Genomic DNA, 27,601 nt, shown 5'->3' with positions numbered 1-27,601 from the left:
CTAACTCAACAAACCATACAAACTGAGGTAGAAACTATTCAAGAGTGTTGAGTTACTTCCTGTCTTCTAGACATAATGTGTATTGATAGAAAAATAAAAGCTGTGCAATGTGTGAACAATTTCAACAAAGCACAAATGTTAAAAGACTGACAGTATTGCAGTAAATCACACACTGTTCACTTTCTTTACATTTGCACAGAAGACAATCATTTTCACAGAACTATATCAGTGTGCAGTGTCTCATGCTGCATTTTAAGTGGGGTTACTGATTGCTTATTTTACTCCTGTTTTACGTTGGGTGGAGGGGGAGGAGTCACAGCCCCGCTTTACCGTGTACCTCTTGCTTGGTATACTTGCTCACCCTGGTATGAACTATTTGCTTGCCTAACAGAATTGCTATTGCGACATCCAGTGGACACATTTAGAACAGCAGTTTCTTTCATTAAAAAATGCAGCTGAATTTTACACTTCACAAAACTCATCTCGCGGGCCGGATTGAACCTGTTATGCCCGAATGTCGCGGGAGGTGGGGGTTGGGTAAAAGTTGTCACTTTTTTATGGGAACAGTTATCCGCATCACTTATGCGTCAACATCAGTTTTGATACATCTCAACTTTGCAGTGAAAAAGGGTGTAGTGCAGGTTTTTGAGCGTGCACAAACTTGACACATGAGGCCCCAGGTCCCTGGACTGAAGAAGGAGTAACCAAGCACTTGAAGCGTCATCTATCTTACTGTTCAGGAAGGTTTCAGATACAGAGAAGACATGGGGTCATGAGTAGATAAGATTATGCTCCAAATAATTCAAGTTTGTATGAATACCTCAGATATTTGTGAAAGAAGCAGTGAGGAGGTCCTGGGTAGGGTGGATGTCACCACATATGAGCAACATACCACAAACTAAACAGCTAATTGGTTATTTTCCCTTGTGTGTTCTTTTGTGTTTTACTGCGTCTGCATTATGTGGGAACCTTTTACAGCACACTGAACAACTAAATGTTTTTCCTCCAGTGTGTGTTCTCGACACAAAGAGCTGTTTAGAGGAAAGCTTTTACCACAAACTGAACAATTAAATGGTCTTAGTCCAGTGTGTTCTCATGTGTCGAGTCAATATTCTCTTAACAGAAAAGCTTTTGCCACAAACTGAACACTTATATGGCTTTTCATCTGTGTGTGTTCTCATGTGTTCAATCAAACTGCCCTTAAAAGAAAAGCTTTTGCCACAAACTGAACAACTGAATGGTTTTTCACCTGTGTGTGTTCTCATGTGTTCAGTCAAATATCTCTTAACAGAACAGCTTTTGCCACAAACTGAACAATTAAATGGTTTTTCACCGTTGTGTGTTCTCATGTGTTGAGTCAAATAGGTATTTCGGGAAAAGCTTTCACCACAAACTGAACAATTAAATGGTTTATCTCCTGTGTGCATTCTCATGTGTTGAGTCAAAGAGATATTTTGAGAAAAGCTTTTGCCACAAACTGAACACTTAAATGGTTTTTCTCCTGTGTGCGTTCTCATGTGTCGAGTCAAATGGCTTTTTTGAGTAAAGCTATCGCCACAAATTGAACAATTAAATGTTTTTTCCCTTGTGTGTGTTCTCATGTGTCGCTTCAAAGAGCTATTTTGAGAAAAGCTGTTGCCACAAACTGAACAACTAAATGGTTTTTCACCTGTGTGTGTTCTCATGTGTTGAGTCAAAGAGCTATTTTGAGAAAAGCTTTTGCCACAAACCGAGCAGCTCAAACATTTTTCACTTGTCTTCTTTGAAGAGCATTCAGAGTGTTTGTTGTCAGTGTGAGTCCTCATATCACCTTCACAGTCTGTATCGCTGCTCAAAGGTTCTTCAACCTCGTCTTCAGCCTCACTATCTGATAGTGGAGCTAAGAGGTTGTCTAATTGTGGTTTCTCTTCATCATCTTCAGTCTTCACAAAGATAATACTCAGTGGAAACTTGGTGTAATCAGCTTCCTCTCGTCCTAGAAGACACTCTCCCTCCTGAGTGATGCAGAGTTCCTCCTCTTCCTTTTTAATGTGAGGGGGCTGTGAAGCCTCCTGCTTCAAAGTGGAGCTCCCCCCTAACTGAGGGGAAACATCTTCTGGATTACCGATCAGCTGCTGGACGTCTGCAAGACACAAACAACAAAAACACACTTTCTTCTATGTACTGTATGTAGTGTGTAGTGTTTCATGGCCATTCATTTAGCGCCTTGCCAGAATGATGGACCAATGTTTACATGACTTGTCATAGACTCAGAAAAGTTCAGCTAGAATCACAGAAAGTAGAAAACATCTGCTTCGATGGACATTAGGATACTACAAACTAACAGTGGGGAAAAAGTCAATATTGAAATACATCACAAAACTAAAAAAGATAATATCTATTTCAAAGAAGTCTGTCTCAAAGAAGTCTGTAGTTAAGAAGTAGAGGACTTTTTTAGATACCAAATGCAAGAAATTTGATCCACCTTCTGTACAATTGCAATGATCATTTTATTTACTTTTTTTTTACCCAGTTTGTCCCAAAAAATATTACTGGCATCTAGTGTACTTATATAGATTTATTTTAAGCATTTTTTTTTATTTTTCAAAGACTCTATAAAAATCGCAGTAAAACTCCATGTCACAATATTGCAATGGACTATTGTATCGTGACTCAAGTACCGTGATACATAGTTTATCGTGAAGTCCTTGCCAATACCTCGTCTAGGGCTGGACAATTATGGCAAAACATACCAATAACTATTATTTTGAGTCATTTTGGAATCACGATAAATAACACCATTATTTATTCATTTGAAAACGTAAAAACAGTCCCACTAAAATTCAATTTTAAATTGAATCTAAAAGAACAATCAGATATCCACGAGTAACAAATAAATAACACGTAAAATTACAATCATACTAACAATAAATTAAAATGACTATAGCAATATGAAAAACAAATCTAATTCAGGTTTTCGGTTTAAATTTTTCTGAATTCCGTTTCTTACCTCTTACACTTATTTTACCACAATAGATTGTTTGCTTTTCGTGTCATAAATAACATTTTCCAAAATCAATCAACCAATCAATCAAGGCGAAAAGTGTGAGTTTTGACAAAACTTGAGGCTGTAAAATAAAGAAAGCCTCTCATGTTGCAACTGCTTTTCTGTTTGTACATTGATCTTACATCGTGATGCCGTTCACAACAACACAAGAAGTGTTTTGTGGTGTATGGATTGTTCTTGCTAGCTTTAGCTTCGTAGTTTAGTCGCTGTTTCAAGTGGCCGTCTCCACATTGTTTAGTTCGGGACAGCGTGGTTGAGTGTTTCGGGGATGAACGAGGGGTACCGGACACAATATTTTCACAAACAAATTTTGCTTTTCCTCACAATGACAACATTTCACTCACATTTATGTCAATTTCTGTGAAATTCTGCATTTACCAGCAGATTCTGTTTTAGTGGTCAATTCCGAAGTTACGCTAAAGCGAAAATCATGTGGTCTTACTTTTTTGTTGAGTACAGTGATTACTGATTAGGCATATTGTTTATTGTTTATTGAATGGGTCCCCATTAGCTGACGCCAAAGCCACCGCTAGTCTTCCTGGGGTCCATATAGGAGCATACAAAACAAAAATACAAAGAATACATGCATTACCAAACATTATACAAAAGAGAAGTACAACATAAGATAAAAAAGCTAGTTAAACCCAGTATTAAAAATTCATGTCATGTGGGCAGCTGCAACAGGTGTATCTTCAAAGCTGTCTTGAATGACAATTTACTTTGTGAGAGATTAATGTGAGATGGCAACCGATTCCAGAATGATATACATCTATACAGGACTGTATGTTTGAGGGGATTGGTCCTGGGAACAGGAAGTGCCAAATAGCCATTGCTGGCATTCCTAGTGTCATGAAAAGGTGTGTTAGTTGATTTTAAAAACTGTTTGTAAAAGTAATCTGATGATTGATCTAACATGATAGTTCTAAAGAACATAAGGAGACTACAATGCATCTTTTGTTCAACAGATAACCAGGACAGGTGTGAGTGCATATCTGAAATATTAGTGCGCAAAGAACATTTAAAGGCCTACTGAAAGCCACTACTACCGACCACGCAGTCTGATAGTTTATATATCAATGATGAAATCTTAACATTGCAACACATGCCAATACGGCCGGGTTAACTTATAAAGTGACATTTTAAATTTCCCGCTAAACTTCCGGTTGAAAAAGCCTTTGGAGGATGACGTATGCGCGTGACGTAGCCAGGGGAACAGAGGTATGCCTTCCCCATTGAATACAATACAAAAAAGATCTGTTTTCATTTCATAATTCCACAGTATTCTGGACATCTGTGTTGGTGAATCTTTTGCAATTTGTTTAATGATCAATGGAGATTACAAAGAAGAAATTTGTAGGTGGGATCTGTGTATTAGCGGCTGGCTGTAGCAACACAACAAGAAGGACTTACTTGGATAGCAGACGCGCCAGCCGATGCTAGCCGCCAACCACGTATGTGTTGGGGTGAAGTCCTTCGTCGCGCCGTCGATCGCTGGAACGCAGGTGAGCACGGGTGTTGATGAGCAGATGAGGGCTGGCTGGCGTAGGTGGAGCGCTAATGTTTTTATCATAGCTCTGTGAGGTCCGGTTGCTAAGTTAGCCTTAGCGTCGTTAGCAACAGCATTGTTAAGCTTTGCCAGGCTGAGAATTATTAACCGTGTAGTTACATGTACATGGTTTAATAGTATTGTTGATCTTCTGTCTATCCTTCCAGTCAGGGATTTATTTATTTTGTTTCTATATGCATTTGAGACAGATGCTATCACGTTAGCTCATGCTAAAGAGCTTCGTCGATGTATTGTCGTGGAGATAAAAGTCACTGTGAATGTCCATTTCGCGTTCTTGACTCTCATTTTCAAGAGGATATAGTATCCGAGGTGGTTTAAAATACAAATCCGTGATCCACAATAGAAAAAGGAGAGAGTGTGGAATCCAATGAGCCAGCTTGTACCTAAGTTACGGTCGGAGCGAAAAAAGATATGTATTTCACTGCATTCTAGTCTGTCACTCTAACGTTCCTCATCCACGAATCTTTCATCCTCGCTCAAATTAATGGGGTAATCGTCGCTTTCTCGGTCCGAATAGCTCTAGCTGCGTTGAAAACAATAGGAAAATATGAGGAAGTGAACAACGGACAACGTCACGTTACTTCCGGTAGGGGCATGGTTGTTTTTTTTTATCAGCGACCAAAAGTTGCGAACTTTATCGACGTTGTTCTATACTAAATCCTTTCAGCAAAAATATGGCAATATCGCAAAATGATCAAGTATGACACATAGAATGGATCTGCTATCCGCGTTTGAATAAAAAAAAAATCATTTCAGTAGGCCTTTAAGTACCAGTCTACAAAACCAAGGCCTGTCTGACTTGACCCATTGTTGAGGATATCAAGTAGGTGGAGCACTTTCTGACCTTGGCTAAACCTCTTCATTAAAATACCATCAATATGATCGGACCATGACAGTTGATTATCTAATAGCACACCAAGCAGTTTTGCTTTCTTAACCTGCTCAATAGGTATACCTGGCATTGAAAGATGAAGCTGAGGGTCATCAACAAGCATATGCCTGGATCCAAAATGAATACTTTTCGTTTTGTCAATATTCACAACAAGTTTACGATCTTTTACCCAGCATGACACTCTCTCCAGGTCCTGATTGAAGTTATTTTCTATGTAATTTAAGGTAGAGGCAGTACTGTACAGAGTTGTGTCATCTGCATACGTAACCATATTGGTGTTTGTTGTAACACAGGGAAGATCGTTAGTAAAAATAATAAAGCGTAAAGGACCTAAGCAGCTTCCTTGAGGCACGCCGCATTAATTGTACTTGCGTTCAGATAGGCTACCATTAAAACACACTCTCTGTGATCTTCCTGATAGATAGATCAACATCCAAGAAAGTGACATCCTATTAAAACCATATTTTCTCAGTTTGGAGATCATTACGTCGTGGTCTACGACATCGAATGCCGCACTTAAGTCAATCAGGACAGTGCCAACCATCTTCTTGACATCTATTTGTGACAGCCAGTCATCAGTCAGCTGAGCTAGAGCAGTAGATGTTGAGTGACCTTGCCTGTAAGCATGCTGGGAACACCACATCACTTTGTTGTAGGTAAAGTCATCTTGAATTTTGTTTGAAAACAACTTTTTCCATCAATTTCCTAAGAACTGGAAGTATGCTTATTGGTCTACTGTTTTTACCAGTGACATTTTTATTTTTGTCCTTAGGATGACATTGGCCTCCTTCCAAACCCCAGGACAGACTCCATATCTTAATGACTTATTAAATATATGACAAATCGGAGTTGATACATGGCATGCCGCAATTCTTAACAATTTGCCATCTAGCGTGTCCGTCCCCGCAGGTTTATCAGATGGCAAGTGATGACAACAATTTCTCAATATCAGAATTACTAACGGGTACAAAATGGAACCTGCAGCTTTTACCCTTCATTATGTGATTTTCAATTAATGTGCATGAGAGGGAGCCATCAGAAGGTGTCATATTTACTCTCAAGTTTTCCACCTTCTTTGTGAAGTAATTATTAAAATATGTGGCAATCTCCATTGGCTTAGTCAGGTAAGCTCCATCAACTTCTATAAACAAATTTGTTTTACATGATGCTGATCTTCCCATTATTTGATTTAAAATGTTCCACAATGGTTTTCCATCATGTCTAGAGTAATTGATCTTTGTCTGATAATATACCTTTTTATTACTTCTATTTGTTTTAGTTATACAATTTCTTAATTTACTTTCGATCATCTCATCAGAAAGTAGACCAGAAGAGGCTGGTTATGTTGCTTCATAAGTGCTTTGAGGTCATTCCCTAACCAGGGGGCGCCATTTGCCCTGACAGTTGTTTTCCTTACAGGAGCATGCTTATCTGCAAAAATAACTTCATGAATGTGCTCAAAGAAGCTTCAGGATCCTCCTCAAGACACACAGTTAACCAGTTAACATCATCTTTAAATTTTACCTCATTAAAATATTTATAGGACCTTTTATGTATAATCCCACTAGGAGCCTTGGAGAGCTTGGTCTTCCTCTTTATTGCAACTAGGTTGTGGTCCGTAAAGCCAAGAGCTATTGATACTGTTTTAGTGCATTAATCAGGAACATTAGTGAATAGGTGGTCAATGCATTTGGATGATTTTAGCCAATTTCTATTTATAGTTGATCTGGTTGGTAGTGTAATGGTCTGTGTGAGGTTACAGGCATGAGCTATAGCAATGAGTTTATTTTTCAGTGGGTACATAGTAGACCAATCAATGCTTGTGTCCCCAGTAAAATATATCTCTCTGTTCTCATCACTAGATTTATCCAACATCTCGCATATTAAATCCAGGTATTTTATGTGAACCTGGATCCACAGGGCCTCAATATCGGCCAACATTAAATAATTTCTTACTTTCACAGGACTGTGACTCTGCACATACACAGCTACACCTCCACCATATCTTGTTCTATCCTTCCTAAAAATTGTTTATCCATCTACAGCTAAGTCAACATCCTCAAAAGAGGAGTCAAGATGGGTTTCAGATAGGGGTGTAACGGTACGTGTATTTGTATTGAACCGTTTCGGTACGGGGGTTCCGGTTCGGTTCGGAGGTGTACCGAACGAGTTTCCACACGGACATATTAAGATAGTACTTTATTGATTCCTTCAGGAGAGTTCCCTCAGGAAAATTAAAAAGTAGTAAGTAGCGTAACGCACGTTGTGTAAACAATGCACACCGAGGCACAACACACGGCATGCTAGCAGCTAACGGGCTAGGATAGACTGACCATACGTCCTCTTTTCACCGGACATGTCCTCTTTTGCGGAGCTGTCAGGACGGAGTTTCTTAAATGCCTCAAATGTCCGGCATTTTGAGTTAGGGTTGCGTGTATTTTCAATGTACGTTCAGGGTTAAGAAGGGGTTAAAAACAAAACAAATTGTGCGCGCAGCAGCATTGGTGAGGGAGGGGCAGAGACAGAGAGAGCGAGAGAGTTATGATAAACGCGTATGCCTCGCCAGACTCTGCTTTTTATCCATAGATTTATCAGATTTAATTCCACCAAAAATATTTTTGGTGGAAGATTTTGCAAATTTGGTAAATAAATAACCCAAAAATTTATATTTTGTTGTTTTCTTACTGTACCGAAAATGAACCGAACCGTGACCTCTAAACCGATGTATGTACCGAACCGAAATGTTTGTGTACCATTACACCCCTATTCATCAGACATCGAATGTGTCAAGATCACTGATGTCGTTAAAGACCATGACTTTCTCCTCTTCTGGGGTCGTACCGTTCAGCTTGACAAAAACTTTACAGTGCATGTAGACTGAATTTTGCCTTGCTTCCCGAGGATTCGTGCGCGCCTGGCGATCTCACCATTCCTTTTGGTGAGGTGTTCGTTAATGTACACCTCCGTTCCTTTTAAAACCTACTCAGTGGCCTAGTGGTTAGAGTGTCCGCCCTGAGCTCGGTAGGTTGTGAGTTCAAACCCCGGCCGAGTCATACCAAAGACTATAAAAATGGGAACCATTACCTCCCTGCTTGGCACTCAGCATCAAGGGTTGGAATTGGGGGTTAAAGGCCTACTGAAATGAATTTTTTTTATTTAAACGGGGATAGCAGATCTATTCTATGTGTCATACTTGATCATTTTGCGATATTGCCATATTTTTGCTGAAAGGATTTAGTATAGAACAACGACGATAAAGATTGCAACTTTTGGTATCTGATAAAAAAAAGGCTTGCACCTACCGGAAGTAGCGTGACGTAGTCAGTTGAACATATACGCAAAGTTCCCTATTGTTTACAATGATGGCCGCATGAAGTGAGAGAGATTCGGACCGAGAAAGCGACAATTTCCCCATTAATTTGAGCGAGGATGAAAGATTTGTGGATGAGTAAAGTGCAAGTGAAGGACTAGTGGGGAGTTGAAGCTATTCAGATAGGGAAGATGCTGTGAGAGCCGGGGGTGACCTGATATTCAGCTGGGAATGACTACAACAGTAAATAAACACAAGACATATATATACTCTATTAGCCACAACACAACCAGGCTTATATTTAATATGCCACAAATTAATCCTGCATAAAAACACCTGCGTGTTTGTTATGCTAGCTCCTAGCTCCTCTGCTAGCTCCTAGCTCCATAGAACACGCCAATACAATTCAAACACCTGATCAACACACACAATCACTCAGCCCAAAAGACCGTTTACCTAACCCAAGGTTCATAAAGCTTATATATTTTTAAAAAGTTACGTACGTGACGCGCACATACGGTCAAGTTATCGAATGTTTAGCAGCCAAGGCTGCATACTCACGGTACCTGATATTCAGCTGGGAATGACTACAACAGTAAATAAACACAAGACATATATATACTCTATTAGCCACAACACAACCAGGCTTATATTTAATATGCCACAAATTAATCCTGCATAATAACACCTGCGTGTTTGTTATGCTAGCTCCTAGCTCCTCTGCTAGCTCCTAGCTCCATAGAACACGCCAATACAATTCAAACACCTGATCAACACACACAATCACTCAGCCCAAAAGACCGTTTACCTAACCCAAGGTTCATAAAGCTTATATATTTTTAAAAAGTTACGTACGTGACGCGCACATACGGTCAAGTTATCGAATGTTTAGCAGCCAAGGCTGCATACTCACGGTACCTGATATTCAGCTGGGAATGACTACAACAGTAAATAAACACAAGACATATATATACTCTATTAGCCACAACACAACCAGGCTTATATTTAATATGCCACAAATTAATCCTGCATAATAACACCTGCGTGTTTGTTATGCTAGCTCCTAGCTCCTATGCTAGCTCCTAGCTCCATAGAACACGCCAATACAATTCAAACACCTGATCAACACACACAATCACTCAGCCCAAAAGACCGTTTACCTAACCCAAGGTTCATAAAGCTTATATATTTTTAAAAAGTTACGTACGTGACGCGTACGTACGGTACGGTACGTGTTATGCTAGCTCCTAGCTCCTCTGCTAGCTCCTAGCTCCATAGAACACGCCAATACAATTCAAACACATGATCAACACACACAATCACTCAGCCCAAAAGACCGTTCACCTAACCCAAGGTTCATAAAGCTTATATATTTTAAAAAAGTTACGTACATACGCAAAAAAAAGCCAAAGCTGCATACTCACAGTAGCACGTCTGCGTCTTTGTCATCCAAATCAAAGTAATCCTGGTAAGAGTCTGTGTTGTCCCAGTTCTCTACAGGCGTCTGTGTATCCAAGTCAAAAGTCCTCCTGGTTAGAGTCTCTGTTATCCGAGTTCTTCCATCTTGACTGCATCTTTCGGGAATGTAAACAAAGAAGCGCCGGCTGTGTACTGTTGTTGCTGACTACGTTCGAAAAATACGTCCATTTCGCACCGACAACTTTCTTCTTTGCTTGCTCGGCTTCCTTCTCCATAATGCAATGAACATGATTGAAACAGATTCACGAACACAGATGTCCAGAATACTGTGGAATTATGAAATGAAAACAGAGCTTTTTTGTATTGGCTTCAATGTGGAAGGCATACCCGTGTTCCCCGGTTTACGTCACGCGCATACGTCATCCTCAGAGGCGTTTCGAACCGGAAGTTTAGCGGCAAATGTAAAATGTCACTTTATAAGTTAACCCGGCCGTATTGGCATGTGTTATAATGTTAAGATTTCATCATTGATATATAAACTATCAGACTGCGTGGTCGGTAGTAGTGGGTTTCAGTAGGCCTTTAAATCACCAAAAATTATTCCTGGGCGCGGTCACCGCTGCTGCCCACTGCTCCCCTCACCTCCCAGGGGGTGGAACAAGGGGATGGGTCAAATGCAGAGGACAAATTTCACCACACCTAGTGTGTGTGTGACTATCGTTGGTACTTTAACTTAACTTGCGACCCTGTTTTAGGATCGCAATCTTGTTCTTTCTGTTGGTGAAGCGAACGCTAACCGCTGGTGTCGCTCCTTTGGTTCTCGTAGGCAGGGTGTGACAGGCTTCAATGTCCCTCCTGTCCACGGAGATCCCCCTGCTCCCCAAAAAGCCGACCACCTGCTGCTCCAGCGATTCCGTCTCCGACTCAGATTGAACTCCCTCCCGCCCTGCGGGGCTGTTCTCCCATGCTGCCACACTGGCGTAAGACCGGTGTTTGGTCTTCAGTCCGCTGACGATCACGCTGTTCATGCCAGAGAACTGCTCCAAGTCGGCCACACGACATCCCAGAACCTTTATAGCTTTGTCTTTCTCCGTGTTCAGTCTTTATAGTGACTGAATAACACCCATCAGATCCACAATTGTGTTTTGCTGGTCAGCAATTGATGCGATCTCAAAAGATCTCTTAGGGAGGTTTCTAACCGCTCTCCTTGGCTTCGGACCCATGCTAACCTGGGCCACGGCTGAAGGCGAGCCTAGCCCGGCTGCAGTGCAACTGGATCTAGGCTAGAAACGAGCCACACCAACGTAGACACTTAGCGACGCCGGAATTTACTATTTCACCAGGCACTCCAGCACAGCACATGCCGCTCATGGAAGATAAATTCCCGCTGTGAGATTAGAGACTGATCTGAGGTTGATAACTGAGTGAGTGTGAGGAAGGCAAGGGGAAGGGAGAGAGTCTGTGTCATACTAGCACTGTGTCAAACAAAAAGTAGCAAATTCTAGCAGACATGGTCTTTTTTTCCAATCATACGCTCACTCATCCCTTTAACCGTGACATGGTCAAGAATTTGCATGCACGTTCCGCGGGCCGTTCATCTTTCTTTTTTTTTTACGATAACATTTTTATGATCGTGACAAGTCTTAATTGAAATTGAGATTAAAATCGGATTAATTGTCGAGCCCTAACTCAGCCCTACTAAGAACTAGGAAATACAATTCAAAAATGCCCCAAATCAAATCCTGGCGCAACAACATAGTTTTAATCTTTCACTGGCTTTGATTGATTGAAACTTTTACTAGTAGATTGCACAGTACAGTACATATTCCGTACAATTGACCACTAAATGGTAACACCCGAATACGTTTTTCAACTTGTTTTAAGTCGGTGTCCATGTTAATCTATTCATGGTAAAGCTGCTACAGTGTTTACAAGATGGAGGATGACTTAGAGTTAGTGGCTGTTATGTCCACTCTAACATCCATCCAATAACTTGACGGACTCCATGAATAACTTAGCTTAGTAATGTGAGCTGAATATTTCATTTGTGGCATTTGCCAAACAGGAAGCGGTTGTTTTGCTCTTCCACTTTCTTCATTTGACTTTTGCATTCTTTCATCTCCTCTGATGTGAACTCCACTGCCTTCTTCAAGCTAACAATCATGGCGGCTCTTTCTTTACGTTCTTCAACAAGGTCGGCTAATTTCCCATCAACACTTTTTTCAGCGCCTATGATAGCTTTTAAATGACAAAACTTCAAGTCGCTCACCTTCATCTTTCGTCTTTATCTCCGTTGGTGATTTGCTGGAAGTTGGTGGCGCTGATTCTCTTTCATGTTCTCTTTTAGCGGACGTCGCCATCTTAGCATAGCAGTAGTCGTCCATCTTCTATCACGTCTTCAATCTTCACTTCAGATATCGCTCCAAACTCAATGCACGTTTCGTGGCTTTGGAAAATACCAATTGAGATATTTGTTTCTATATTTGCTGTGAATCCTATGACTTTAAGATCGTGAATTCGAAAAATCTCCGAAAAACCATAGCATGCGGTCTTCGTCTTTTTCGTTTGCTTCAAGTACATTTGCGCATGCGCTAGAAGTCAGCAACTTCCGTTTCCTACTCCTCAGCAGTAGTTTTTCAAAATAAAGGCAATTTAATCTTGTTTTAAAGCAATGGTTTGAAAAAGTATCTAACATCAAATACTCAACTACTCTTTGAAAATAAAAATAAAATATATACATACAGGCACGTGCACATACTTTTTCAATGGCTGTTGTTCAAACCAGAAAAAGGGCAAACATCGAAGACAAAAATCACCTACATTTTAAATACTACAAGAAACACATAAATATTTTTCAACCTACTTAGTTGTTTTAGTTAATAACCTTCAGAAAGTCAAATGATTACTCTGAATAAAGAAGAAAAGCACTAAGAGTGTAGATCTCCACCAGGACCAATCCTATTGTTCACGTGCTACTAAATTGTGTGCCATCTCATGTGTATCGTGTGCTGGTATGACAATAAACTTCCATGAATCCTGTAAAACACCAGACAGTTAGTAATATGGTTTCACATAAAAATGTTGGTGAAACTGCTCATTTCTACCTAGCGATAGGTGGCTCTAACTGTAGTGCTAATCACTCACCAGCAGAAAGCCCTCATCACACTGCTAATCAATAACTACCATCTTAGGCACTTAACATCACTAATCGCCAGTTAACAGCTATCATGCTAAATGTCAACTATCTTAAATGCAAAAATGAAAACAAGACACATTAACGTCTTTCCGCATTACAAACATCATAACACAATCTAAACTTATATAAACACATTATTGTCCGAGCATATAAGATATGCAATTGTGTTACATCACAATTTATTATATTGAAATTAGCCATGTGATTAAGATGGGCACGGTCTGACCAATCACAAGTCAGTAGGAGCTGCTTTGTTCTCGTGTTTGGAGAAAGCGGAAGAGCGATTGTCAGCCTGACATTGATGTGTCTCTGAGAACTGAACACATTTTTATAACTTATAACAAAATGTGTTTATACAGTAACCTGCTCACATGAGTCACATTACAGCAGGGGTGTCAAACTCATTTTAGCTCAGGAAAATCATGGTATGATAACTTAAAAATACGACTACGACAACTTCAGATTGTTTTCTTTGTTTTACTTTGGCCCAAAATAGAACAAGCACATTCTGAAAATGTACATATGTCACAAATAATCCTCTTGACAAAACACTTCAAGTTAGATAAAAAATTCTGAGGATAAAAAATGATCCACTTTCAAAAACACCTTGAAGAACACAATGAACTTATACTTAATCTCAGTGTTTCTACAAAGCAATTAAACTTTAAGTCACAACCCATCTAGGATTGAACAAAAAACAAAAACCATGAATAATAACTATTCTATGTATCAACTACCTCATTTGTCATTTCCACATATTAATCCTGTGCTAACTCAACAAACCATACAAACTGAGGTAGAAACTATTCAAGAGTGTTGAGTTACTTCCTGTCTTCTAGACATAATGTGTATTGATAGAAAAATAAAAGCTGTGCAATGATCTGTCAAATCATAGTCAGACGTCAGAAGGCGGGACATATACACCGGAAGTCAGAGGGCGGGACTTTAGTTTATTTGCATTATTTTTTCATATTAAATTTATATGACATCATTACTTTTTGCCGGAACGTATATCCTATATTCTCAACTGTGTAACTATAGAAAAATAAAAGCAGTGCAATGTGTGAACAATTTCAACAAAGCACACATAAAAAGTTAAAAGACTGACAGTATTGCAGTAAATCACACACTGTTCACTTTCTTTACATTTGCACAGAAGACAATCATTTTCACAGAACTATATCAGTGTGCAGTGTCTCATGCTGCATTTTAAGTGGGGTTACTGATTGCTTATTTTACTCCTGTTTTACGTTGGGTGGAGGGGGAGGAGTCACAGCCCCGCTTTACCGTGTACCTCTTGCTTGGTATACTTGCTCGCCCCGTATAAACTGTTTGCTTGCCTAACAGAATTGCTATTGCGACATCCAGTGGACACATTTAGAACAGCAGTTTCTTTCATTAAAAAAAATGCAGCTGAATTTTACACTTCGCAAACTCATCTTGTGGGCCGGATTGAACCTGTTATGCCCGAATGTCGAGGGAGGTGGGGGTTGGGTTGGGGGTTCATTGTTCATATGTCTCTGATTTGCACATCAATCAGTCTGAGGAGTAAAAGTTGTCACGTTTTTATGGGAACAGTTACCCAGCATCACTTATGTGTCAACGTCAGTTTTGATACATCTCAACTTTGCAGTGAAAAAGGGTGTAGTGCAGGTTTTTGAGCGTACACAAACTTGACACATGAGGCCCCAGGTCCCTGGACTGAAGAAGGAGTAACCAAGCACTTGAAGCATCATCTATCTTACTGTTCAGGAAGGTTTCAGATACATAGAAGACATGGGGTCATGAGTAGATAAGATTATGCTCCAAATAATCCAAGTTTGTATGAATACCTCAGATATTTGTGAAAGAAGCAGTGAGGAGGTCCTGGGTAGGGTGGATGTCACCACATATGAGCAACATACCACAAACTAAACAGCTAATTGGTTATTTTCCCTTGTGTGTTCTCATGTGTTTTACTGCGGCTGCATTATGTGGGAACCTTTTACAGCACACTGAACAACTAAATGTTTTTTCTCCTGTGTGTGTTGTCATGTGTTTAGTCACATGGCTCTTCATAGAAAAGCTTTTGCCACAAATTGAACAACTAAATGGTTTTTCACCTGTGTGTGTTCTCATGTGTTGACTCAAACGGCTCTTTAAAGAATAGTTTTTACCACAAATTGAACAGTTAAATGGTTTTTCACCTGTGTGTGATCTCATGTGTTGAGTCAAATGGCTTTTTAAAGAATAGTTTTTACCACAAATTAAACAGCTGAATGGTTTTTCACCTGTGTGTTTTCTCATGTGTTGAGTCAAACGGCAATTTAGAAAAAAGCTTTTGCCACAAACTGAACAATGAATTGTTTTTTTACCTGTGTGTGTTCTCATGTGTTGAGTCAAATGGTTATTTTGAGAAAAGCTTTTGCTACAAACTGAACAATTCATTGTTGTATTACCTGTGTGTGTTCTCATGTGTCGAGTCAAACGGTATTTTCGAGAAAAGCTTTTGCCACAAACTGAACAATTAAATGGTTTTTCACCTGTGTGTGTTCTCATGTGTTGAGTCAAATTACTCTTTTGAGAAAAGCTTTTAGCACAAACTGAGCAGCTCAAACATTGTTTACCTCTCTTCTTTGAAAAGCAGTGTTTTTTGTCAGTGTGAGTCCTCATATCACCTTCAGAGTCTGTATCGCTGCTCAAAGGTTCTTCAACCTCGTCTTCAGCCTCACTATCTGACAGTGGAGCTAAGAGGTTGTCTACTTGTGGTTTCTCTTCACCATCTTCAGTCTTCACAGAGAGAATACTCAGTGGAAACTTGGTGTAATCAGCTTCCTCTCGTCCTAGAAGACACTCTCCCTCCTGAGTGATGCAGAGTTCCTCCTCTTCCTTTTTAATGCAGGGTGGTTGTGGAGTCTCCTGCTTCAAAGTGGAGCTCCCCCCTAACTGAGGGGAAACTTCTTCTGGATTACCGATCAGCTGCTGGACGTCTGCAAGACACAAACAACAAATACACACTTTCTTCTATGTACTGTATGTGTGTGTAGTAGGGTTGTACAGTACACCGATACCAATAAAGTATTGTGGTACTAATCAATTGAAATCGGTACTATACCACCTTTGAAAAGTACCGGTACCGTTCTTTCATCTGAATGCCGCTGTGCGACGGTGACTACAGAAGCCAGGCCCTCAACATCATTGTGTGACTTTTGGATGAATGGTCGAAAATTCCTATAAAGTTAAAGTACCAATGATAGTCACACACACACGAGGTGTGGCAAAATTATTCTCTGCATTTGACCCATCACCCTTGATCACCCCCTGGGAGGTGAGGGGAGCAGTGGGCAGCAGCGGTGGCCGCGCCCGGGAAGCATTTTTGGTGATTTAACCCCCAATTCCAACCCTTAATGCTGAGTGCCAAGCAGGGAGGTAATGGGTCCTATTTTTATAGTCTTTGGTATGACTCGGCGAGGTTTTGAACTCACAACCTACCGATCTCAGGGCGGACACTCTAATCACTAGGCCACACTCCGCAACCTTGCGGACAGCCTTCCCAGGGAGATGTTAGCTCGTAGCTTTTTCACAACACAGCACCTATAATATTATTAAAACACCACTAAACGTTACACAAACACAGTGATGTGTATTAATAAACTAAATGAGTCTTATATAATCAACAACATAGTCACATCGTCAAAGACTAGAACACCGATTAAACGTAGCAGAGAAACAAGTTACCACACATTCACACACCTCAAAAGGGAAGTGGAAGTGACACTGTCAAGAAATGCTTCAAATAAAAGTATCTGGAGAATTCTTAACAGACATCATATTGAACCCTATGGGTTAGGAATGGGATGGCACTTCCAGTTCATATGTGAGTCAAAGCAGGTGGCCAAATACTTTTGGCAATATAGTGTACTACTCTCATAAGTTAACCAGCTCCCCTGCTGTGCACATGTAGATACGTAGAACTTGATGCCAAATATTAGCGCAGTTAAAACTGCCCAATTAGCAGTCAACTAATGCAAGTGAAATGACTACATTTTGTAACAAATTCCTACCATTTGTGTTTTGTCTTTAATAAATGTGCCTGCTAAACCTGCTACATGGCTTATCTGTGTACATTTACCCATTGTTTCGTTTTTTAGTGCCTAATTAATAATTGGGTGAGTGTGAATGTTGTCTGTCTATCTGTGTTGGCCCTGCGATGAGGTGGCGACTTGTCCAGGGTGTACCCTGACTTCCGCCCGAATGCGGCTGAGATAGGCTCCAGCACCCCCCGCGACCCCGAACGGGACAAGCGGTAGAAAATGGATGAATGGATGGATTTTTCCTAAAGCACAGACCAGGAGTGACAACCATAAATCATGAATACTTTAATATGTCAGTAAAACTTTATGTTTTAATCTAATCCTTGATTATAGCAGACTATATTTAATATGGAAAATTGTAAATTGTTATTTGAGTGCAACAAGAAAAGCCCAATGTGTTTAATGCATTTTAATTTATATTTGAACCTTGTAAATTGTTCTTTGTGAGTGTTTAATGTAGTGTAAGAAGTTCTCTTTAAAATAAAGCCAATATTGAAATTTTTCATAGTTCCCTTTTTTGGAAAAGTATTTATACATTTAGTACCTGCACTAAATTATTAATATCGGGACAACCCTAGTGTGTAGTGTTTCATGGCCATTCATTTAGTGCCTTGCCAGAATGATGGATCAATATTTACATGACTTGTCATAGACTCAGAAAAGTTCAGCTAGATTCACAGAAAGTAGAAAACATCTGCTTCGTTAGACATTAGGATTGTCAGAAAGTGTTTGTTTTATCTTATTCTGACGCAGTTTTACGATGTTAGATTTCCTGTACTCTTATTTTGGCGATCTGGGACGTCATTTCCTGTTTGTAGCGTTTTCTGCATCATAGGTGAGGGCGGACCTACGTCACTTCCGCCTACCAATCCCCTAGCAACCGGGAATTCGTTGAAAACAAACCAGCTCACAGCATTGACAGAAAAAGCATTTAACGAGCGTTGTGGCTTGGAAGTCGGCGTTAAATCCTTCATTTACGCATTTTTACTTATTCGCATATCGTGTGAAAAAACGAAAATGTATTATTTGCGTCAGACTCGTCTAAGCTTCTCAGGCTTAGCTTAGCTTGCTAGTTAGCTTAGCCTGCGCGCTACTAAGAAAGAGACGCGGAAGTTATCAACAACAAGATCAAGTGTTAGTGTATAAAATATTGAGAGATTTGAGGGCTACATGTATTGTTTAAGTACAACAAAGAAGAGTTTAAACAGAGAAGGGGGAGGTGGCAAAATAACCGAAAGTAATACCAAGATTACGGGTAAATAATACTGGAATGTCCGGCAAAAAACCCCAAAAGAAAGCAGACTGACCCTTAGTAGCCTGGTCCTTGTAAGTTGTAGCCTTATGAAGGCGCAGTACAGCAGGCGAATAATGTACAAAATATATGTCTTTGTATTGAAAAGTCTTGCAGACAGCATTTTGCAACTGTCTTGAAAAGTTGATTAAATGGCAACATGAAAATTATAGGGTTTATTGGTTTTTAAAAACCCAACTGTTAAGTGCAAATTTAAACGAAACCGGTTTTCGAAAATAGCTAGCTAGGCTATAGACTATATAGTATATAGTATATAGTATAACAACTTCAGCTGTCGAACGTTATAAGGTACAAATTCAACAAGTACAACATTAGCACGGACGGTATAGCCAAGTTGTGGTTAAGAAGGTGGATTTTTGTTCCTTATATTTACCAGAAACGAAGTGATCCGAACACACGACCCGGGACTTTGGGGGACTCCAATGAGAACCATCCTCGTTTTCCCGGTGTAAAGCTGCGAGCCATTTGTCTCGTCTCTGTGGGCTTTTATCACGCTTTGGCAGAACAAAATACAACCTTTGTTTTCCCTGTTTCCAGTTGTGGTTAGCACAACCGAAAACAACACAGTTTTTCGGCATTTTGGAGGCAGAATGACGGGTTTAACCAGCGTAGGTCGACAGGTTAAAGAGTAATGGCAACGGTTTGTTTTCAACGCCAGTCTGGTTGCTATGGCTCGAAGAACCCGTATGTAGCTCAGTTGCCCGGATGTCGGCCCTCACCTATATGGTCTCTTGGGTGATGGTGTAAACAGCATCGTGTGCGTTCCTGACTATAATGTAAATATACGTCGAATATAGCACGGTTATTAATGCTAAAATGCCTATAATGTGTTAGATGTAGCCTTAACCGAGTGTTTGTTTGCAACAATGTTTCTGCATGACGATATAATTCGCCAGCTCAACTTTCGCCCTGTTAATACTTCTTTGTACACAGTAGTTACCCTGTCCTACCACTAGAGGGCGATATAGACCACCTTTAAAGCACTGTCTAAATCAACACTGCTTATTCTCCATTCATTTCTAATAGACGGTTTTAAAGGCCTACTGAAACCCACTACTACCGACCACGCAGTCTGATAGTTTATATATCAATGATGAAATCTTAACATTATAACACATGCCAATACGGCCGGGTTAACTTATAAAGTGACATTTTAAATTTGCCGCTAAACTTCCGGTTCGAAACGCCTCTGAGGATGACGTATGCGTGTGACGTAGCCCGGCGAACACGGGTATGCCTTCCACATTGAAGCCGATACGAAAAAGCTCTGTTTTCATTTCATAATTCCACAGTATTCTGGACATCTGTGTTCGTGAATCTGTTTCAATCATGTTCATTGCATTATGGAGAAGGAAGCCGAGCAAGCAAAGAAGAAAGTTGTCGGTGCGAAATGGACGTATTTTTCGAACGTAGTCAGCCACAACAGTACACAGCCGGCGCTTCTTTGTTTACATTCCCGAAAGATGCAGTCAAGATGGAAGAACTCGGATAACAGAGACTCTAACCAGGAGGACTTTTGATTTGGATACACAGACGCCTGTAGAGAACTGGGACAACACAGACTCTTACCAGGATTACTTTGATTTGGATGACAAAGACGCAGACGTGCTACTGTGAGTATGCAGCTTTGGCTTTTTTTTGCGTATGTACGTAACTTTTTTAAAATATATAAGCTTTATGAACCTTGGGTTAGGTGAACGGTCTTTTGGGCTGAGTGATTGTGTGTGTTGATCATGTGTTTGAATTGTATTGGCGTGTTCTATGGAGCTAGGAGCTAGCAGAGGAGCTAGGAGCTAGCATAACACGTACCGTACCGTACGTGCGCGTCACGTATGTAACTTTTTAAAAATATATAAGCTTTATGAACCTTGGGTTAGGTGAACGGTCTTTTGGGCTGAGTGATTGTGTGTGTTGATCGGGTGTTTGAATTGTATTGGCGTGTTCTATGGAGCTAGGAGCTAGCAGAGCAGCTAGGAGCTAGCATAACAAACACGCAGGTGTTATTATGCAGGATTAATTTGTGGCATATTAAATATAAGCCTGGTTGTGTTGTGGCTAATAGAGTATATATATGTCTTGTGTTTATTTACTGTTGTAGTCATTCCCAGCTGAATATCAGGTACCGTGAGTATGCAGCCTTGGCTGCTAAACATTCGATAACTTGACCGTATGTGCGCGTCACGTACGTAACTTTTTAAAAATATATAAGCTTTATGAACCTTGGGTTAGGTAAACGGTCTTTTGGGCTGAGTAATTGTGTGTGTTGATCAGGTGTTTGAATTGTATTGGCGTGTTCTATGGAGCTAGGAGCTAGCAGAGGAGCTAGGAGCTAGCATAACAAACACGCAGGTGTTTTTATGCAGGATTAATTTGTGGCATATTAAATAAAAGCCTGGTTGTGTTGTGGCTAATAGAGTATATATATGTCTTGTGTTTATTTACTGTTGTAGTCATTCCCAGCTGAATATCAGGTCACCCCCGGCTCTCACAGCATCTTCCCTATCTGAATAGCTTCAACTCCCCACTAGTCCTTCACTTGCACTTTACTCATCCACAAATCTTTCATCCTCGCTCAAATTAATGGGGAAATTGTCGCTTTCTCGGTCCGAATCTCTCTCACTTCATGCGGCCATCATTGTAAACAATAGGGAACTTTGCGTATATGTTCAACTGACTACGTCACGCTACTTCCGGTAGGTGCAAGCCTTTTTTTTATCAGATACCAAAAGTTGCAATCTTTATCGTCGTTGTTCTATACTAAATCCTTTCAGCAAAAATATGGCAATATCGCGAAATGATCAAGTATGACACATAGAATAGATCTGCTATCCCCGTTTAAATAAAAAAAATTCATTTCAGTAGGCCTTTAATAGTCCATGTAAATGTGTTTGTATATTTGTTTTATAACACCTTGTAACGGTTTTAAAAGTCCATGTACATTGGTTTGTATATTTGTTTTATAACACCTTGTAGAGTATATTAAATGATATATATCATTATACATATGCTGTTATATTATTGCATAATATATTGCTTAAATGTATCCTAATCATTCTTTGTATGTGTTCCCTTTAGACCACACACACACACACACACACACACACACACACACACACACACACACACACACACACACACACACACACACACACACACACCACTTGTCCAACTTCACCATTAAAGAGTGCATTCCACATCCAGAGTAACCTACTCTATCACAAGGATACTACAAACTAACAGTGGGGGAAAAGTCAATATTGAAATACTTCGCAAAACTAAAAAAGATAGTATCTATCTCAAAGAAGTCCGTAGTTAAGAAGTAGAGGACTTTTTGAAATATTGAATGCAAAAATGTTGATCCACTTTCTGTACAATTGCAATGATCATTTTATTGACTTTGTTTATGATACAATTTGTCCAATAAATAATAACTGGCATCTACTGTACTTATATGCAACATTTATTTTAAGCTGTTTTTTATATTTTTCAATGATTTTGTAAAAATGGCAGTAAAACTTCATGTCACAATATTACAACAGACTACTGTATCGTGACTCAAGTACCGTGATACATAGTTTATCGTGAAGTCCTTGCCAATACCTCGTCTAGGGCTGGACAATTATGGCAAAACATAATAATCACAATTATTTTGAGTGATTTTGGAATCACGATAAATAATACAATTATTTATTCATTTGAAAACGTAAAAACAGTACCACCAAAACTCAATTTTAAATATGATCTAAAAGAACAACCAGGTATACATTAGTAACAATTAAACGTAAAATAACAATCATGATAACAATAAATTAAAATTGTTTTTTTCCAGCCCTTGATTAGCAGTATGTTTTGTCTCTTTGTAGCGTTTGATGGACGCTACGTCACTACAGGAATCACTAAGGGTTCAAAAAAGGAGCTAGGCTAACGCCGCGCTACTGGGAACTGTAGATAAGCTACATAGCGTCGCTACTTGTTGTGCACTACTGCCCATCAGTGATTCTAACTCGTAAATAAACACTAGCAAAAGTCAGCTAACAATGCAGGTAATGGGGATGCACTCTATTTCGCCTATAAAAAAATATCCCAAACCTTCAAACATTGTTTTATATACACTCCGTATATGTACTGTAATAACAGGCACATTCATAACAACATGTAATATTTACGTATTTTCATCATTTGTTATTATTTGAAGCAAACTGCGGCGCATTTTTTTCACAGACGCATCAAAACGTTGTGGGGGTAAAGAGAACAACATTTTTTTACCCTCCTTTTTTGCTTGTCATCACAAACATTCTGCAGGAAACCAAGTATCAGTGGTGTACTGAATACTGTAGGATTTTTATTTCAGGTTAACATTTACTAAACAATATTTTCAATTTTTTTTATATATATTCTTTAATTACTTGAAAACGTCAGTACTTTTTACCAGTGCTTGGAAAAAGGCCCAGATTGAGGAGTTTTATATTTAATAAAAGTACATTAAAGTGCAGTTTGAATTTGAGGTACTGTAAAATCCAACACATTAAACAAGTTTAATGATTATTTCAGGAACAAAATGTTTAATGTTTAAAAAGTGTCTGCAGAGTTTTTAGTACATGTTGTATTCAAGGATGAGAAACTTTGCAGACACAAACAAAAAGTCTGATTGAAAAATATTTACATGTAAAAATGCCATTTTCCGATTAAATTAGTGTGTTCTTTAAAGGCCTACTGAAACCCACTACTGCCGACCACGCAGTCTGATAGTTTATATATCAATGATGAAATCTTAACATTGCAACACATGCCAATACGGCCGGGTTAACTTATAAAGTGCAATTTTAAATTTCCTGGGAAACTTCCGCTTGAAAACGTCTCTGTATGATGACGTATGCGTGTGACGTCACGACGGCAACGGAAGTATTCGGACCCATACAAACTGCTCTGTTTTCATCGAACAATTCCACAGTATTCTGGACATCTGTTTTGGTGAATCTTTTGCAATTTGTTTAATGAACAATGGAGACAGCAAAAAAGAAAGTTGTAGGTGGGATCGGTGTATTAGCTGCGGACTACAGCAACACAACCAGGAAGACAGAGATGGATAGCAGACGCGTTAGCCGCCGAATTCACCTTAACTTCCTCCGTCTCGCCGACCGCATCTGTGATCGGGTGAAGTCCTTCGTCGCACCGTCGATTGCTGGAACGCAGGTGAGCACGGGTGTTGATGAGCAGATGAGGGCTGGCTGGCGTAGGTGGATAGCTAATGTTTTTAGCATAGCTCTGTGAGGTCCAGTTGATAAGTTAGCTTCAATGGCGTCGTTAGCAACACAGCATTGTTAAGCTTCGCCAAGCTGGAAATTATTAACCGTGTAGTTACATGTCCATGGTTTAATAGTATTGTTGATCTTCTGTCTATCCTTCCAGTCAGGGGTTTATTTATTTTGTTTCTATCTGCATTGGAGCCAGATGCTATCACGTTAGCTCAGTAGCTAAAGAGCTTCGCCGATGTATTGTCGTGGAGATAAAAGTCACTGTGAATGTCCATTTCGCGTTCTCGACTCTCATTTTCAAGAGGCTATAGTATCCGAGGTGGTTTAAAATACAAATCCGTGATCCACAATAGAAAAAGGAGAGTGTGTGGAATCCAATGAGACCTTGTACCTAAGTTACGCATTCTAGTCCGTCACTCTAACGTTCCTCATCCACGAATCTTTCATTCTCGCTCAAATTAATGGGGTAATCGTCGCTTTGTCGCTCCGAATCTCTCTCGCTCCATTGTAAACAACGGGGAATTTTGAGGAATCCTACCTCCTGTGACGTCACGCTACTTCCGGTAGGGGCAAGGCTTTTTTTTTATCAGCGACCAAAAGTTGCGAACTTTATCGTCGTTGTTCTCTACTAAATCCTTTCAGCAAAAATATGGCAATATCGCCAAATGATCAAGTATGACACATAGAATGGATCTGCTATACCCGTTTAAATTTTAAAAAATCATTTCAGTAGGCCTTTAATCTCCCAGTTAGGACGAATACAGTAGTTCAGTCACACACACATTCTCTCATTGCCTGCAAGTCCGCAATCGGGGCAGAATTAGTGTTGGCTGCAGCAGATAGTGAAACTGAAGTCTGTCACTAAAGTTGCTGCTTCTTTTCAATGCTGTGTTTCAACTTCTATGCTAGTGTTAGTCATATTTCTTCATTTGATTATTCTGGGCTGCACTTCCGAGCTGTGTAAGGGAAAGAGGCACAACGCTGATTGGACATTAATTACGTCGCGACCATGAATTGCTTACGTGGACCCCGACTTAAACAAGTTGAAAAACTTATTCGGGTGTTGCCATTTAGTGGTCAATTGTACGGAATATGTACTGTACTGTGCAACCTACTAATAAAAGTGTCAATCAAAAAAAACAGCCTGACTTTGGCGACCATGGAACAGGAGGTTTCGCACACACACACGTACACAAACACACACATTCTCACACACACAGGATCACGGTCAATAAAGGCGGATTCACGCAGGATTATACCAAGTATCGTTGCTTGCCTACTGTTTACTACTGCGGTAACTTCTAACAGGCATTTCCGCCATTTTGGATCGAGGTTCTTTGTTTACATTGTTCAACAAAGGCTAATTTCTATTTTTAGGTCTTGGAATTCAAACAGCTTTCAAATGAGGGAACGCAACACACTCACCTTCATCTTCGCTTTTCAGATTGTTCTCCGTTGGTGGCGCTGATTCTCTTTCATGTTCTCTTTTAGCGGACGTCGCCATCTTAGCATAGCAGTAGTCGTCCATCTTCTATCACGTCTTCAATCTTCACTTCAGATAACACGCCATCGCTCCACACTCAAAGTCCGTTTCCTGGGCTTAAGAGAAGGCGAATAGTTGAGGTATTTGATGCTATTTTTGGATCTATAAGATCGTAAATGTGAAACTTCTCCAGAAAGCGACGTCGCTTTCCGCTTTACCACTGTTCGATGTTTTTGCGCATGCGCCAGAAGAATGCAACTTCCGCTCGTAAAACCTGCTGCACTTTAAAAATTAAAATACCTTTTAAATAAATAGCGGCCCTTTTCATATTTTCTAACATGTATTGCTCATGATTGAAGTGCTCCTGTTAAGCTTTCTATTTTTATTGCGCCCTTACTCACTGTTTGGTTGTTTTTATTTGCGTATTGTGAATGCGGAAGCGGGTGTGACGTTTCCAAAACGTGTGACGTCATCACGTTGTTGTTGTGGGTGGGCTTTTTTACCTTGGCGGGTGCACATAAAACAACGGTCTGTTTTGATTGATTGATTGATTGAGACTTTTATTAGTAGGTTGCAGAGTGAAGTACATATTCCGTACAACGTTGCTTTTATTAATCAATTTAAGTGGATCCTGACTTAAACAAGTTGAAAAACTTATTGGGGTGTTACCATTTAGTGGTCAATTGTACGGAATATGTACTTCACTGTGCAACCTACTAATAAAAGTCTCAATCCATCAATCAAAACAATTGACCACTAAATGGTAACACCCGAATACGTTTTTCAACTTGTTTAAGTCGGGGTCCACTTAAATTGATTCATGATACAGATATATACTATCAGATAACTATCATCTTAATACAGTCACCACACAAGATAATCACATTGAATTATTTACATTATTTACAATCCGGTGTGTAGAGGGGGGCGGGGGGGGGGCTAGGTTTGGTTGTTATCTGATACTGATGATAACAGTTATTACCAGTCATCAACAATTGAGAACAGAGACATGGATATTGGAACAGTGTAGGTCTGACTTGGTAGGATATGGACAGCAAGTAGTGGGCATAGAGAGAGAGAGAGAGAGAGAGAGAGAGAGAGAGAGAGAGAGAGAGAGAGAGAGAGAGAGAGAGAGAGAGAGAGAGAGAGAGAGAGAGAGAGAGAGAGAGAGAGAGAGAGAGAGAGAGAGAGAGAGAGATCAGAAGGCATAAGAAAAAGTATCTGCATTTGATTGTTTACATTTGATTATTAACAATTCAGGGAGGGTGTTAGTTTAGGGTTGAAGCTGCCTGGAGGTGAACTTTTATTGCGGTTTTGAAGGAGGATAGAGATGCCCTTTCTTTTATACCTGTTGGGAGTGCATTCCACATTGATGTGGCATAGAAAGAGAATGAGTTAAGACCTTTGTTAGTTCGGAATCTGGGTTTAACGTGGTTAGTGGAGCTCCCCCTGGTGTTGTGGTTATGGCGGTCATTTGCGTTAAGGAAGTAGTTTGACATGTACTTCTGTATCAGGGAGGTGTAGCGGATTTTATAGACTAGGCTCAGTGCAAGTTGTTTTACTCTGTCCTCCACCCTGAGCCAGCCCACTTTGGAGAAGTGGGAAGGAGTGAGGTGTGATCTGGGGTGGAGGTCTAGAAGTAATCTGACTAGCTTGTTCTGAGATGTTTGGAGTTTAGATTTGAGGGTTTTGGAGGTGCTAGGGTACCAGGAGGTGCATGCGTAATCGAAAAAGGGTTGAACGAGAGTTCCCGCTAGAATCGTCATGGTGCTTTTGTTGACCAGAGAGGAGATTCTGTAGAGAAATCTCGTTCATTGGTTGACCTTTCTGATTACCTTAATTGCCATTTTATCACAGGAAAGATTAGCCTCTAGAATGGAACCTAGGTAGGTGACCTCATCTTTCCTGGTGATAACAATGTCACCCACTTTTATAGTGAAGTCAGTTTTGTATGGAGAATAAAAACATATGAAGAGAAGACGTTGAACGCATACGAGCGTTGTTGAACATTGCTGATATGCTCTCTGCATATCAGCCTCGTAACGGAG

General features: G+C 39.9%; 2 protein-coding genes across 2 annotated transcripts; both read right to left on the bottom strand.

Moving 5' to 3' along the window:
• Positions 1–146: 146 nt before the first annotated feature.
• LOC133632422 (gastrula zinc finger protein XlCGF8.2DB-like) lies at positions 147–12,790 on the bottom strand. Its single transcript, XM_062024829.1, has 2 exons — positions 12,504–12,790; positions 147–2,122 (listed from the first exon to the last, which is right to left on the bottom strand). Exons 1-2 carry the CDS (start codon positions 12,616–12,618, stop codon positions 1,068–1,070), a joined length of 1,170 nt encoding a protein of 389 aa, XP_061880813.1. The 5' UTR covers positions 12,619–12,790; the 3' UTR covers positions 147–1,067.
• Positions 12,791–13,918: 1,128 nt separating this feature from the next.
• On the bottom strand, positions 13,919–25,783 carry LOC133632428 (gastrula zinc finger protein XlCGF8.2DB-like). Its single transcript, XM_062024834.1, has 2 exons — positions 25,496–25,783; positions 13,919–16,399 (listed from the first exon to the last, which is right to left on the bottom strand). The coding sequence occupies exons 1-2, from the start codon at positions 25,596–25,598 to the stop codon at positions 15,357–15,359; spliced, it is 1,146 nt and encodes a 381-aa protein (XP_061880818.1). The 5' UTR covers positions 25,599–25,783; the 3' UTR covers positions 13,919–15,356.
• Positions 25,784–27,601: the final 1,818 nt, after the last annotated feature.

The sequence above is a fragment of the Entelurus aequoreus genome, linkage group LG17 (genome assembly GCF_033978785.1).
Source record: "Entelurus aequoreus isolate RoL-2023_Sb linkage group LG17, RoL_Eaeq_v1.1, whole genome shotgun sequence".
Classification (NCBI taxonomy): Eukaryota; Metazoa; Chordata; class Actinopteri; order Syngnathiformes; family Syngnathidae; genus Entelurus; species Entelurus aequoreus.
The sequence above is the reverse complement of the archived record's forward strand: the minus strand, read 5'-3'. Positions and strand labels throughout refer to the sequence as shown.

Excerpts from the sequence above, each read along its gene's own strand:
- LOC133632422 (XM_062024829.1), bottom strand. The coding sequence starts at position 12,618 with ATGGACGACTACTGCTATGCTAAGATGGCGACGTCCGCTAAAAGAGAA. Across the intron at positions 2,123-12,503 it reads GATAAAGACGAAAGATGAAG|ACGTCCAGCAGCTGATCGGT; the intron begins GTGAGCGACTTG and ends TGTGTCTTGCAG.
- LOC133632428 (XM_062024834.1), bottom strand. The coding sequence starts at position 25,598 with ATGGACGACTACTGCTATGCTAAGATGGCGACGTCCGCTAAAAGAGAA. Across the intron at positions 16,400-25,495 it reads TCTGAAAAGCGAAGATGAAG|ACGTCCAGCAGCTGATCGGT; the intron begins GTGAGTGTGTTG and ends TGTGTCTTGCAG.